Genomic DNA, 14782 nt, shown 5'->3' with positions numbered 1-14782 from the left:
CTCACTCTTTGGCGACACAACGGAGTTCTATTTATTTATCTCTTTCTTGTCGAGGGAAGAGTTGGTGAACATTTTCACATGTCACCGGCGTTCGCGGTTAAGTTCGCAGATGGACCGGATGTTGCTCGCTTATGTGTTGATCTGTTCTTTACTGTTACTGTTGTTTTATTATTTCTTCTTCTCTAATTAAGGGCAACCTTGGTGCAATTATTGATTGTTTAATTGTATGTGAATAGATGGGAGATATCAGTATTTTCTTCCATTCTGCAAGACTTCCAATTTCAATTATTGTAATTAGCTTTTATGCTTACGGAAATTATAACAACCTTTGAACTTCTTATTTGGCACCGAGAGACCTTCCTAACCTCCCTTCTTCGTCCGCAGCGAGCAGAGCGTGTGCAGCGCGCGGGCATCGGTGATGATATACGATGACGTCAATAAAAAGTGGCTGCCATCGGGCTCGTCGACAGGCCTGTCCAAAGTCCACATATACCAACACACAGTCAACAATACCTTCAGGGTTGTTGGTAGGAAACTACAGGATCATGAGGTAGGGTTTCCTTGATGTTATCGATGTTTTTATCATAGTTAGTGTCCTTTTTGTATTGTTAATATTTGATGATGGGAGAGGATGGATATAGTGTAGATGGATAACATATTTTCATAAAAGGATATGATTTCATAGGAAACAAGAATTTGAATATAAAGATAATGCTGTAGATTGCTTATGTTTTAGGATTGTGGATTTATTGATAGTAAATTTGGGTAAATAATAATGAAATGTAGAGTTGTCACTGTGCCTTGATTTCCCTGAGTGATTTCAAAGATCAAGTTGCAGTATTTTATTATTGACGGTATTTTTCTTCCAGTGAACTAAAGCAGTCATGAAGTAAATGGTCTAGATGATTATGAACCTAATATTATTGATATTATTCCCTATAATATGCTGCATCAAATACATGGTTAGAACATTTGTCTGCATCTGTGAAAACTTTTATTTTTGCTGCAATTTCCTTGGGGCTTGCTGGACAGTTTTACCTGACGTTTTACTTGCACACTTGTCACCATTTTCTTTAAAACTAGAGATGTGCTGATACCATGTTGCTGACCTGTGGCTGATACTTTGCTGATACTGATACCTGTAAAGATACTTGTATTTGTGGTTCTGTTTCATGTGCACTGATAGAAACAAACAAAATTATACATATATATATGTTTATATTTCTATATTTCTATATTTCTATGTTTCTATATATAAATAAATGTGTGTGTGTGTGTGTGTGTGTGTGTGTGTGTGTTTGTGTGTGTGTGTGTGTGTGTGTGTGTGTGTGTGTGTGTGTGTGTGTGTGTGTGTGTGTGTGTGTGTGTGTGTGTGTGTGTGTGTGTGTGTGTGTGTGTGTGTGTGTGTGTGTGTATGTATGTATGTATGTATGTATGTGTGTGTGTTTATGTTCATGTATATGTATATGCATATATGCATGTATATGTCTGCACAGTATATGCATGTATATGTATACAGTGTATATATGTATATTTGTGTGTATGTGTATATAAGTATGTATATATGTGTGTATATAAGTATGTATGTGTGTATATAAGTATGTATATATGTAAATATGTGTGTGTGTGTGTGTGTGTGTGTGTGTGTGTGTGTGTGTGTGTGTGTGTGTGTGTGTGTGTGTGTGTGTGTGTGTGTGTGTGTGTGTATTTGAGTGAGTGTCTGTGTGTTTATTACTTACATTATTTATATATTTATTAACAGCCTTAAAGCTAAAATTGCTCATGACACTGACGAAGTTGGACCAAACTGATTTCATAAAGAATAAAATAGAAAAGTATCTAGAGTATCACCCATATTTTCACCTTGTCAACACTGATGCTAAAAAGAGACTTGTAACAGTACTGCCCATACTGATATTTATACTATTAGCATATCTCTGTTGAAAATCTTTAACTTTCTTTAAACCAGCATTATCATTATTTTTATTGTTCTTATGAGTGTCAATAATTTTAGTAAAGTTGCATCCTCTATTTTTTTTATAGTAATCGTGAAATGTTATGTTATGGAAAGGTGAAGCTAGAGACATGTCACCTGTTTTCTTTGTTTTATTTTTTTCATTTGTTATCTGTCATTTTTTAATGGTTTTATTCTATGTAATGATATGTATGTGCTTATGTGTATGTATAGTAGTTTAAAGTTACTATTACATGCACACACATTTCTAAAAGTTTTACTTGTGTAAGTGTCTACAACTCTGATTATTTTTATTCCTGATTTTGTTTCTTCCTGGGAATGGATCATTATAAATCATTGTGTTTATGTGTGTGTGATTTTGCAGGTTGTGATCAATTGTGCCATACTAAAGGGTCTGAAGTACAACCAAGCAACTGTTACTTTCCATCAGTGGCGAGACAACCGGCAAGTTTATGGTTTGAATTTCTCCAGTAAAGATGATGCAGATGCATTTGCACATGCTATGCTTCAAGCACTTGAGGTAAGCTGTCTTAGTGCTTTACATATTATTATTTTAGTAGTGTAGAAAACCTGGCTGTCAGCTGTTTAAGTTCATACTGTGCAGTCATATGCAGACTAGCTGTTTGCAGGCTGTCAACAAGCAGGAAGGTTGGTTAGACAATAAGATGGTTAGTGTTCCCAAACTGGCAGGTACATGAATGGCTGGCTACATGTTTGATAGTGTAAGACATACTCTTAGTTAGCTCTCAGTTTAATTCTTGGCTTATTTACTTTTAGACTAAGATGGTTTGCTGTACGGATGAGCTACTACTGGTGGGTGATGGTGTCAGGTGCTGTTTTTTTTAGGGGATTTCTATTTGGCTGTTGTACAATTTTATTACAACCAGCTGAAGTTGAGCCCAAGTCATGGTTCCAGTGAATACAGGAATGGATGAATGTTATCACCATGACTAAGTCTGTAGCAGTGAGCAACTAGAGGAGAGGGCAATAATGAAAATGAGGAAGTTGTAACTGTGAAAGAGTCTTTGTTGAAAGGATAATTCAGTTGTATGCTGAACTAGTTGATTACAGTGAAGTTGAAGAAGAGCCAGGTAGAGGTTATGTGCATGTGGGTGAGCCAAGAGAACACGAGGAGGGATAGGATGAGGGGAAGGAAGGCTTGCGGTAAGGCTTTGGGGGGTGGTGAGCCGCGTTGAAATGGCCATGGGCTTGTGATGTTATCCTTGGCCTTTATTTCCTCCTCTGCTTTTTTTCTGTGCTATGGCAGTTTTATTAAATGGTTATGTTTTTGCTGAATTTTCTCTACTGTATTTGTAATTCTGAATGGATTTAAGAACACTGTTTAGACTTTGGTATCAATCATCTTTTGGAAGAATTATTAAAGATTATTATCTAAAAAAAAAATGGTGGCATCTTTCCATATGAATAGTATTTAGTACCTACACTATCTATGAGCAAGAATGTCCTACCTTATGAACTGGCTTTCATGATATCATTAATACCTTTTATAATAAATTCCAATAACTTCTTTTTGGAGTTGTTACTTGATACACAACCATTTTTATTTCCTGTTTATAATGAAATGTTGCTTGCTTATGAATGCAGAACTACATGACACCCCAGAATGTGTGGTTGTGTAACTCTCCTCTTATATTTTATATCAATATTGGAATTCCTAAGAAAAGTTTAAACAGAAAAAAAATCTTTGAACAAAAGATTGTTCAAACATTTCTATGCTCACAACATTTCTTTCTGGAAATGAATATACCGCTTTTAATGCTGTTTTTCAGCACCAAATGGTAATTAAAAGGGATAATTAGCCATAGGCCTAGGAAAGAGGGATGGAGACAGTGGCTGGAGAGCAGCTGGGGGCAGTTTCTTCTTGCTTCTTCTCCTTACTGTGTCTTCTTTCATAATCTTTTCCAACTGCTGAGTTGCATAATGATAATGGATTACCAAAAAGGGAAAAAGAACACGTGACAAACAAGCGTAGGAGTGTAAATATTGCCCTCCCTTCTTCACCCTTTCTTCCTGGCCAGAGGAGTCCAGACAAGGTTGCCACATTGTACTGTGATGTTGGTATTATCATCTATGTGCCTTATTCCAAGTGCTTGGCACAGGAAAAAAATACCATATGGTGTGAAAACCTGGGTTCATGTTGCACCATGCTCTTTCTAGTCATGTGCCTCTGACAATTCTGTGCTTGTCATAGTAATGATTGGCACTTGGATATATTACTATGTAGGCAGTTATTTTAAATTTTGATTGATTTTCAGACACCAATGATAACTGTGCTACCATAATAAATCTGTCTGTTAATCAGCAAAACAGTTTACCAGCACCTCCAGATCATTATGAAAAAATTTATTGTTAGAGAATTGATCATAAACCTTTACCTAGTAATTTAGCTGAATAGACTTTTCTCTGACTTTTAGATATTCCAATTCTTTTTGCAGTAGGGCAATTTGATTGTATGTTTTGATCATATATTTTTTTTTATTGGATTCCTAAAATAGTACTAGATCTGTAGTACTTTAAAAAAAAAAAAATTATTAGAGACTCCATAATGTTACAATAAGGTACTGTTTTGTTTTATCAATGTATTTTATCATGATATTGTAATGCTATAATAAGGCTGACATGCTTTACTGCAGGTGCTCAACAATGGAGGTAATGTACGGCAAGGGCCCCCACCACCTCCCCCAGCAGCTCCTCCCCAGCAGGTGCCGCAACAGCAGCAGCAGTTGCCACAACAGCCACCCATGATGACTCAGCCTCAGCAACAGTCTCAGCCCCAGTACCACAACCAGATCTACAACGACGAGGACATGGGGTACAGGTATGCTGATCCCCATGCCTACAACAACCACTACGAGAAAACCTACGACAGGACCTACGACAACTATCACCATTATCATGATACGCGGTAAAGTAAAGATAGCCTGCATCACACCTGCCCGGGCTGTTGATGCTCTCTCTTGGTGCACGGGCGAGGGACCACTACTACCACTACCTCTCTACTGATGCTGCGTTGATGCTGACTCACAGCTGCTCTCACTAATGGATGGGGACTGGGGTGCTGACCTGCTACACTTGTTGGTTTCCTTGCAGTGTCATTTCTCTTGTGCCAGTGGATGAGTACTTGTAAAGTAAATATGTGCTAGATCTTTCCCAGGCATTAAGGGAAGTGACATGGGAGTAGGAGACTGAAAAATGTGTAGGTAAAGCTGTTGTTTGTTGATCCCCAATAATAAGATCTCAGTAGTCAAGTTCTCCTACAGTACTGCTAGACAACTAGTCACGCTCCAGGCTCCCCTAGCTGACGCTGGTGGTGGTATCCTTTTTATATTCATTTGAATATGTATTATCAGCCTTCCTTTATTTGCTATATTTTGTATTTAAGTTCTGCCAAACTATGATGGAATCAGAGGTGTAAGTAAGCTTATTCATTTAGGTTAGCATTTCACTTTTTTTTATTTGTAGAGTTGGATTTCTTCTGTAAGATCCCAAGTAGTTAGATAGCAGCATGTCTCTTCTCTATCAGTAAGCTTTAGATTGATAAGATTAACACTGAAATCTTACTTGTTATTTTTTGATGTTTTATATTTACTAGTGTTTTCTCTGTTTGAAGGCTATTATAAACTGTACACTGATCATGTACAAATTGCTGCAGGACGATGACGCGAGAAGATGTAGCAGTGATGCAAGAGCGTCGCATGGCTGGCCAACAGAACATTGGAGCACCTCCACCACCTCCACCTCCAGGTCATCATCGCACCAACTCAGCCCCCAATGCACCCCCAGCACCTCCAGGACCTCCAGCACCCCCTGGTTGTCCTCCACCACTTCCAGCCGGTGGTCCTCCTCCTCTTCCCTCAAGTGGACCTCCTGCACCTCCAGCACCACCAGTGGGAGGTGGTCCTCCAGCACCACCCGCACCTCCTGCTCCCCCTGCAGGTGGACCTCCTCCTCCTCCAGCTCCTCCTGCTCCTCCAGCTGCTGCTGCCCCACCTCCTCCACCCCCTCCACCTGGTGGACTAGCAAGATCTCAATCATCATCAGATGAACCAAGTGGGTTAGCTAATGCTTTAGCTAGTGCCAAACTACGTAAGACTCGTGCCCCAGACAGTGAGAGTACTGGCTCCAGCAGCTCTGGTGGCAGTATTGGACGTGGCTCAGGGGAACGGCCAGGGTTAGGTGGTATGATGACTATGATGGATGAAATGGCTGCCACACTTGCACGACGCAGGGCCAAGAACAAGGACCCTCCTTCCTCTCCCACGCAGTCACAGGTTGGTTCTCGGAAGAATATTGACAGTTATTTTTTCTGATTCTAGATTTAGCTCAGGAGGTTTTGAATATTTTGTTATATAGCATAAATGTGCTTTATTTTAGACTTGCTGTAAGTAAAATTCAGATAATTCTGAAAAAAATTAAGGAATAACTTAATAAGATATATTTACTCTTCCACAGGACCCACCAAGATCGTCACAAAAGAGTCCTGGGAACACTTCCTCAACAAATGGCAAGACTGGACCTGAATCACCCAAGCCTTCGCGAAAGAGGTTTGGCTCCACCTCAGATGACGGCAGCACCCCCAGAGTCAATGGCCTTGGAGAATCATCCAGTGGTGGGGGGGCTTCATCAGGAGAGCTGGAGAGACTTAAAGAAGAGATAATGGATGAAATGAGGAAGGAACTAGATAAAGTAAAACAAGAGATAATTGATGGTAGGCATGAATGCATTCTGTATATATTTTATTTCAGCCATTTATTGGGCAATGTAGAGCATAAGCATTGATTTCATCCCTGTGTTTACATGTTCAGTTTTGGCTTAGAGTTATTAATCTGTAATAAACCCACACTTTATGGGACCTCTTCAATGTATGTAGAGGGATGTAGGTCATTTTAGCACACAATACATCCCAACATTGTCATTATGATGCTGTTTATCAGGAAGGACTAGAGTGAGCTATTGCTTCTTATTATTTACCCAGGATTCTCCATAATACAGTCGTTGCCAGCTTATGGGCCACTAGTGTGCCAGCAGTTAAACTAGGATGTTGATATTTTCATAGAATGCAGTTAATAACTATAAATAAAAGAAAAGTACTCCCAAATCACTTCTGTACAAGTTGTAGATTCAGATTGTATCAAAATTTGATTGTGGTTATAGCAACTTGTTCATGTGGGTCTCCTGCTGGAAAATGTAGGAAACCACTCCTCTTAGTAATTAAAAAGAGATCAACAACAGAATATTTTTTGGGTTTATTTTGGAATAGTTGACTGCCATCTTTTATATAATGAAAGCTAGATTCTAGTCATATTTAGGAGGCTTTAATCTGATTATTATTGCTTTCTATTAGAATTAGTTGGATGAATAAGTCACCTAATGGGTAAAAACACTGAGTCCGTAATGTATGTTATAGGTTTTCATAACCCTGCGGTCATTGCAGGCAGCAGGTGAGTGTAGACCTGCTGTTGATCCAGGCTAGAAGAGATAAACATTTACTGCAAAAAGGATCACAGTTTTATTCTCACACTACCTTATTGTTTTGTTAATGCACAGAGATGGAGTGAAATTATTGTACCCACCCCTCAAGCCAAACATTTTCATGTGATGATCACATCATCTGGATTGTAGGGGTTAAGATACTACTAGCTTTAAAGGTTAAGATTTAGTTTATTTACATTGGGTTAAGTTATCATATGCATGTTTTGTGATAAGAGGTAAATTCTTTGAAAAAAATTAAGGAAATCTATAGGTACACTTTATTTTCATGAAATAGTTAAAATAAAATGGTTTTGTTGGAGAATGTTCAACAATCACTTGATTCCATAAAGTAATTTCCAAAGACCAAAACAGTAATAAATTGGACACTATAAATTTCATATCAAATTACACTTTATGAAGATTTATTTTCATTACGTGTGCACTATAGATAATTTCTAATGCGATATCATTGCAATGAATTATTAATTCATTATGTTATTTTCAGCTGTCAAGATGGAGCTAAATCGAAGATAAGTGTGATCCTGCTGTCAGAGAAATAGGAGCCCTTTGGAAATAGTGGCATTTCCCTAGGAAAGTCGCAATTACAGGGCCTACTTCATGATTTAGGGACCACTTACCGTTTCTTAATAGAGGAACTAATTTGGTACAAGTGAGGAAAAAACTGTACCATATACAATGCTCATATTTTACATTTATGTAAAACCCCAGGACATAGCAATTGATACATGACCATTGTTATTGAAATGATACTATAGTTGTGTTTCCCATACTATATTATTGACCAAAGAAGGTGTTCTTGGTGCAAAGCACAAATGACTTGTGCTGTATTCCACACAATAGTCTATGGAACTGCAAGAGGATTAGCCTGTTTGTGTGGCTGAAAGAAACTTTTTAATGGCATTGTGGTATGTGTGTGTTAACAGGAGAGTGGCCTATATGTAGTTGAGTGGTGCAGGGCCACAAGCTGGCTATCTTGTGCTGTGGATGGACACATGACACATCCTACATATTATTCTAGCTAAAATATCAGCAGGGCTTTGATTAAAAAGTCATTTTATATGTTATTTGTGAGTTTAAGACAATGTGTATCAACATGGTTTTAGTAATATGGTAAGGCCTTTTTGATTTTATAAATAGAAATTACATGAAAAGCAAAGGTATTTCATGAAGCACTGCTTTTGAATGATATGTCAAGTTTCCAAAACTGACAAAATGTACAGCTCAATTGACTTGATGTAGTCAAAGGTGTAGTGATGTTAAGCCATGCTAGGTATACTCAGTTGTGTTCAGTGTGCTGTTAGTTCAACCAGGCATCAGAATGGATGAATGTGATGATGATGCTGACCTCAAACTGATAACATGGTTTTGATTGAACTTCAAAAAACACCAGTATGGACTTGGTGCATGATTTGCATTTCGTAGGAAAGATAATTTGTTTATAGAATTGGCTTCTTGTCTACTTTTGTACAGCCACACCTCTTAACTCACGTGCTTTATGAATGATTGTAAATGAGAGCCACACTGCCTATCCCATGGTTTCCTCCACATCAAATTTTGTACAAGCCCTGCCCCCTTGCACTCCTAAATCTTATGTACATAGTGCCCTCCTCACCCAGGGTTGGAAGGGCATGTAGGATCCACTTCCTTGGACCCTCATAAGCCTTTGCATTTAGTACAGTGTCAGTTTTCATACTCTTGCTAGTGTTTTTTATGCATTGTCATGGAATTATTACTATGCCACATTAGCATATATTATGATTACGATGGTGAAAATTGTATTACTTTTTTGTAAATATGATATGTAGATACAGTGGTGAATGTTAGTGGTAGTGCTTCTGTGGTCTTTGCTCACCTATGCTGCTGAACGGACTAGACTGAAATTTCTGAATTGTGCTCAATTGCTAGATTCATCTCAAGTAAATTACGTTTTGAAGATGAGTGAAGAGTCAATCCATCGGCACCATTTACCAATAGCAGCGTTTGCAAGAATAGTGTGACATATAGTAATAAGGAGATCGATTAAATGTTATTGACTATTATTTTTACCCCGTTTACATATGGTTTTCTCTGATTTTTTCTTTTAAACTGAGTATTAGTGAGCACAGTTCAAGAAACAGTCCTGAAGAGTGCAGTTATCTGTATGCCTTGCCAGGCTGTCTCTAGACATGGAATACCAGGGTCAATTTGGTATCTAGTCAAGACTCCAGAGAAGAACACTGCTGAAGACAAGTGTCTTTTATCTACAGGATGCATGATGAAATTATGAATAGCTGATTATGCTAGAGGGCTACAATCTTGACAAATCTGTGCTGCTTGGTGAGTGTGTTGCAAAAAAAGCAGTTGTGAGTCAAAGCCAGTATTTTGTTTCTTTTATTTATATATATATTTTTTTGTTTTGAAAATGATTGTAATTCAATATTATTCTCACTATCATTACTATTTTATTTAATTAAAGTACTGTGTAAAAATAATGAAGATTCATGTTTTTTAGCAATGCCATACATATGGTGACTATATAACCCTTTACGATCACTTGCAGTGCTTCCATTTTGTTTGATGGTAATGATGTCTTTGAAACATTCTCAAATATGTAAGGGATTTCACAAATAAATCTTATAATTTTAGTTATTATCATTTTTTTTTATTGATTTCAAAAAGCAGGAATAGCTGTATAATGTTTTGTTTTTCTTAATTTACTGCAGAGAAAGAAGAATGCAAGATTTTTTTTTTTTTTTACATATCACAGAAGCACATACATATAAACATGCAGATACACAGGTACACACAATGCAAACTCAGTGCACACAATTACAGTCATATGCAAACAATGGGAAGGAGAGTGATAACAAAAAGAAAAATGTAACATATATTTATTAAAACGCTGTGGGTATGTAAGTGAGTGTGTCCGCATATATGTGCTTGTGCATATGATCTTGCAATATTGTGATTGCTTCAAGGTTTGTCTTTCCATTGAATTTTATTCATTTTAGTTTCATGCTTTTTAGGGTAATGCAAGATATATTTCATATTAAAACTACTGGCTATCTCAATTAGTTGAAAATAAGCACAATCCAAATTTAAACATTGCACCTTCTAATGTAATGGCAAAGAGACCACATAAGGCATAGAGTTGGGAAGTAATCTTAGTTCTATCTCAGAAGGATGGAAAGTAAAATTTCAGAAGGTTCAGAATTCCTACCCTCTTTAAGGACTCTTTTTCATTATAACTAGCTATATTTGCTAGGTGTTGAAATCCTCTTAGTTTGCTGGTACTTTTCTTGCATGTCAAAGGAAACAGGTAGTGATTGATAGGCCCCATTACTTAAGTGCACTTGACCTGGTATGGTTATTGTTAGCACTTTCTGAGTGTCTTCTGATGTGTGTGATGCATCATTTTTTTTCTCTTTTTTAAGGTTATAAGTTACCAGACTAGAGATGAAAGTATATTTTATTTATGTTGTGTAAAGCATTCATTTTTGTTAATAAGTTGCCAATATATCATTCTTTAATCATGTGATAAGTGCTTTTTTTGACACAGACAACTTGTTTACCTTATTCTGATGCAAAGCAGTGTCATCTAGTGTATTATTGTGAAATTTAACAAAACACTTTTATACTTATGAGAATTAAGATTTCATTTAAGTGTCCTCTGGGTTCACTTGAATTTATTTTGAAAAGGCTTACATATATGATTTTGAATTAGGAAAGATTGTCAGAGGCCTGTGTTTCAGCAGATAGTCATGTTTTCCAGAATTATGTTGTAAAGATGTGAAATGTGAATGGGTTGGTATACTTGGATATTTTTAAGATGAAATAGTGCCCTTAAGTGTGTAAATTGTGAATATTCATTATTTTTTTATTATTTAGAAAAACTGGAACTTGGAACATTGAGATATTACAGATTCTTTAATTATGGTAATATACTTTGGCCATGGTTAATGAAGCTTTTATATTTACTTGCATATAAAAAATCATGTTGAATTTTTTTAACGCTTTTTGAAATTATCAGTTATTTATTTTGTGTTTTGCACTAATTTTATCAGAATGAATGCAAATGAATCATATTTGAAAATCTGCTTAATGATACATGATACATATCTTAATAGACCTAAAACAAAGTAAAACTTTTGATAAATGGATATTCAGGAAATATTTTGTATGAACAACATACATGCTGGCAGTACAGCTTTTGACTAATTGTCTGCAAGCATTTCTGTGATAGGGTCAGAGGAGTCACTAAAAAGTTTTTTTCAGCAATGAACTAGCTACTGCAGGTTAAGAGCTACACTGGAATTTTGCCAGTGTTTGTTAAATAAATGAAATGTCTTGTACATGCCCTGCAAGAAGGATGGGATATTCTTAAATGTATTTAGAAGCTCATTGTGTTTGTAGACCATCCATGTTCCTTATCTGTGAGTCTGAAGTTTTACAGTGACAAATGTGTTTTGACTGCCTGATATTGAATGGCCATGGTTACGTCCTGCTTCTTTGACTTTTTTTTTATATCTTTTTATCAACATTTTTCATTGCTTTTTTTCTAGGGTAAATTATTTATCACAGTTTCTTTCCTAATATTTTATATATAGTTTTAATTGTATCCAATTACGGTATTTGTAGTACTGAATAATGAAGTTGATCTTTGCTACGTTTACAAAATCCCAGAAAAAGACAATGTTCAGTGTTGAAGGTGATGCAGAGTAATTTCTTTCCCTATATTATGGGTTCTATTCCTTCAGCAAGTGATTGTCAGTATAAATGTTTTTTTGTGCACAAATGTTTGTGAGGCTGGAAAGTTGTCAGTGCGTGGATGAATATTTTAAAACATGGGCTAGTGAAGCGTTAGTTGTAACAACATGGTTGCACTGAGAAGTGAGATCCCCAACAGGTTTATTTGCAGGACATAAAAAGCTGGAGTGAGTAGTACATTAGCGTTGGTAATTTTCCTAAAAAGCGTCTGCTACAAAGAGAAGGAGCTTGGTGTAAGTTCAATCACATTTAATCCTAATTTCTCTGAATGTGCTACAGAGGTTTGCTAATAAATACAAAAATCTTTATGTGCAATAAATAGAAAAGCTATAACCAGCCTTAGAGTTTGCCAAGTGGGGATAGAAGTAAAATGATTATGTAGTATGATAATTTGGGATGACTGGAAAAGATGCAATGAAAACTTGGCAGTATTATCAGTAGTAGCATATCAGTCAGGGGGCACTGCTCAGTGAAGTTACCTTTGTGATCTCAGGCAGGGGTCAGGACATGTATGACAGTATTATGACAAATTTGAAGACAAAAAACAGTACTCTTTGCTAAATGTTTTTTGCTTAGGTAGAACCTTAATTAAAATTATTTCTTCCTTGCCAGTGCTTTGTCAGCTGATCATATTTTGCTAATATTGTTATGAACATGTATAAGCAAGAAACGGTATGTTGTCAGCCAAGTTCTAGCCTGGCCCTACGTGTCCTGACTGCCTCCACGTTGTACGCTCTCCAGCTCGTGCTAGCATACCAGTCCCATCTTTGATATGTATTCATATGTTCTTAAATAAAATATACAATGTCTTTTGTATTATTTTTAATGATCATCAGTTCTTCCTGTCAGCTACAGGCAATGCAACAATTATGTTATTTCCCAACATTAAAAGAAAATTAATTACTCAAAAGGGAATGAAAGAAAATGATTTTTTTTGTTTGTCAAGAATGTGATGTGAGTGAAGTCCAAGAGAAAACAGTTACAATTATATTTTTTTAATTTGTCATCTTACTTTTTAGTGAAAATTCATCAATATATAGTAGTTTTGTGCTGTGGACTAAATGATTAATTTATTGTTATGCTGCATTAGTAAATCAGGAATTCTCCTTTTTCATTTTTTGTAGAGTAATATCAGTGCTTAATTTTATCTAACGGAGGCCTCAAATTTAACTAATAAAGATATATCTGGTCATATTTTATTCTGAAAGGCCATAAACAAGATATGAATTTGCCACTTTTAAAAATTTGAATCTAGTATTTATCTTATAGCTTTCCAAAGTAGTGTATATTTTAAAAACATGAATACATTTTTGCCACATTTCTCAACTGAATGGGAAAAAAATAAAAAAATGGACAAAGTGGAAGGCATCCTGAACATTGTCAGAATTGAATGAGCCACATTTTCATTGAGCAAAGGAAAGATTTAGTATATATACTTTTTGATAATTTACTCCAAAGTGAATTTACCAAGTTCAAAGTGAGTCTGAGCTGCACATATGTTAAGTTATCAAGATACAGATTCCTTTCCATTTGCTGTTGCTAGTTGAATGATACATGAGGATATATATTTCAGTGGAAAATAAATAGTCTACATGAACGTTTACAAAATGATATTACTACTGAACTGATTAATATCAATAGGGTAAAGGATATAAACTGCAACAGTGTGCAGAAAATTCATGTGCCATTGAAAAAGGGTTTATACTGAACTACCTTGCTCTAAAGTTGATATGTATTGTATGTACAGTATAATATATTTATCATTGCAAAACGTTACATCTAAACATGATGATGATATTACCTATAATACTTTTTTTCTGTATATATATATTAATTTTGAGCTAAATACCTACCATAGTCCATATGTACTGAATCCATCTTTCTAATGGTCACATGGCAAAGAGGGGGTAGTAGGTAGTAAGGATGCTTTTGTGTATATTATATTTTAATGCTTTAACAGTTAGCATCTGCTGGGTTTTGCTTGCATTGAATGGGTTCTTAGAGAAACCTTGTGCATTTTAAGTGATGTAAAACTACTTTATTTCTGAACGTTTTTGTGTTGTCTGCATTAAATGTAATTTACTGTTATTGTTATGGAAATTATTGTAGTGGGAAAGACTGACCTACTTTGTTTGACAGCTATTTTCATTGTGGCATTCCATATAGTAAACATGTAAACCTGCTATAACCAGTCATATTAAGTATTGTTATTATATCACAGTCTTGTAAGTTTAATCATTTGCCATTGTCAAGTTTGCTTGGACAATATTTTCCAGTTTAATGAATGTTCAACTATGACAATACTTCCTCACCTGCAATATATTAATTACTACTTTTTCACATTGTTTTGCTGACCATGGTAATCGGAATCAGATATCTAGTGTGAAGAAAGTGAAGATTCACATTTAATGCTTCCTGGCTTTCCGATGTCAGTTAACACTTCCCTAACAACAGGAAATGAGCCTGTAATGACAAAAGCGGTGGTTGCCACATGGTTTTATATTCTCAAATGTCTGAGGGAACTCAAGAGATGTTCATATAACTATC

At 36.0% G+C, this 14782-nt stretch overlaps 1 protein-coding gene across 5 annotated transcripts in view; it reads left to right on the top strand.

The window, feature by feature from the left end:
* The window catches only part of LOC125030616 (protein enabled homolog), a 119943-nt gene extending 106899 nt beyond the window's left edge, over positions 1-13044 (top strand). For 4 of the 5 annotated variants that reach the window (XM_047620769.1, XM_047620770.1, XM_047620767.1 and 1 more), the window contains 6 exons: positions 385-550; positions 2340-2495; positions 4630-4901; positions 5649-6267; positions 6449-6704; positions 7974-13044. In XM_047620769.1, coding sequence (XP_047476725.1) covers positions 385-550; positions 2340-2495; positions 4630-4901; positions 5649-6267; positions 6449-6704; positions 7974-8002 — 1498 coding nt within the window. In that variant the 3' untranslated portion in view covers positions 8003-13044. The remainder of the gene's footprint in view (positions 1-384; positions 551-2339; positions 2496-4629; positions 4902-5648; positions 6268-6448; positions 6705-7973) is intronic. The other variant, XM_047620772.1, reaches the window with a different exon arrangement.
* The last annotated feature ends 1738 nt before the right edge of the window (positions 13045-14782 follow it).

The sequence above is a fragment of the Penaeus chinensis genome, chromosome 11 (assembly GCF_019202785.1).
Source record: "Penaeus chinensis breed Huanghai No. 1 chromosome 11, ASM1920278v2, whole genome shotgun sequence".
Classification (NCBI taxonomy): domain Eukaryota; kingdom Metazoa; phylum Arthropoda; class Malacostraca; order Decapoda; family Penaeidae; genus Penaeus; species Penaeus chinensis.
This window is presented reverse-complemented; position numbering and strand designations above follow the sequence as displayed.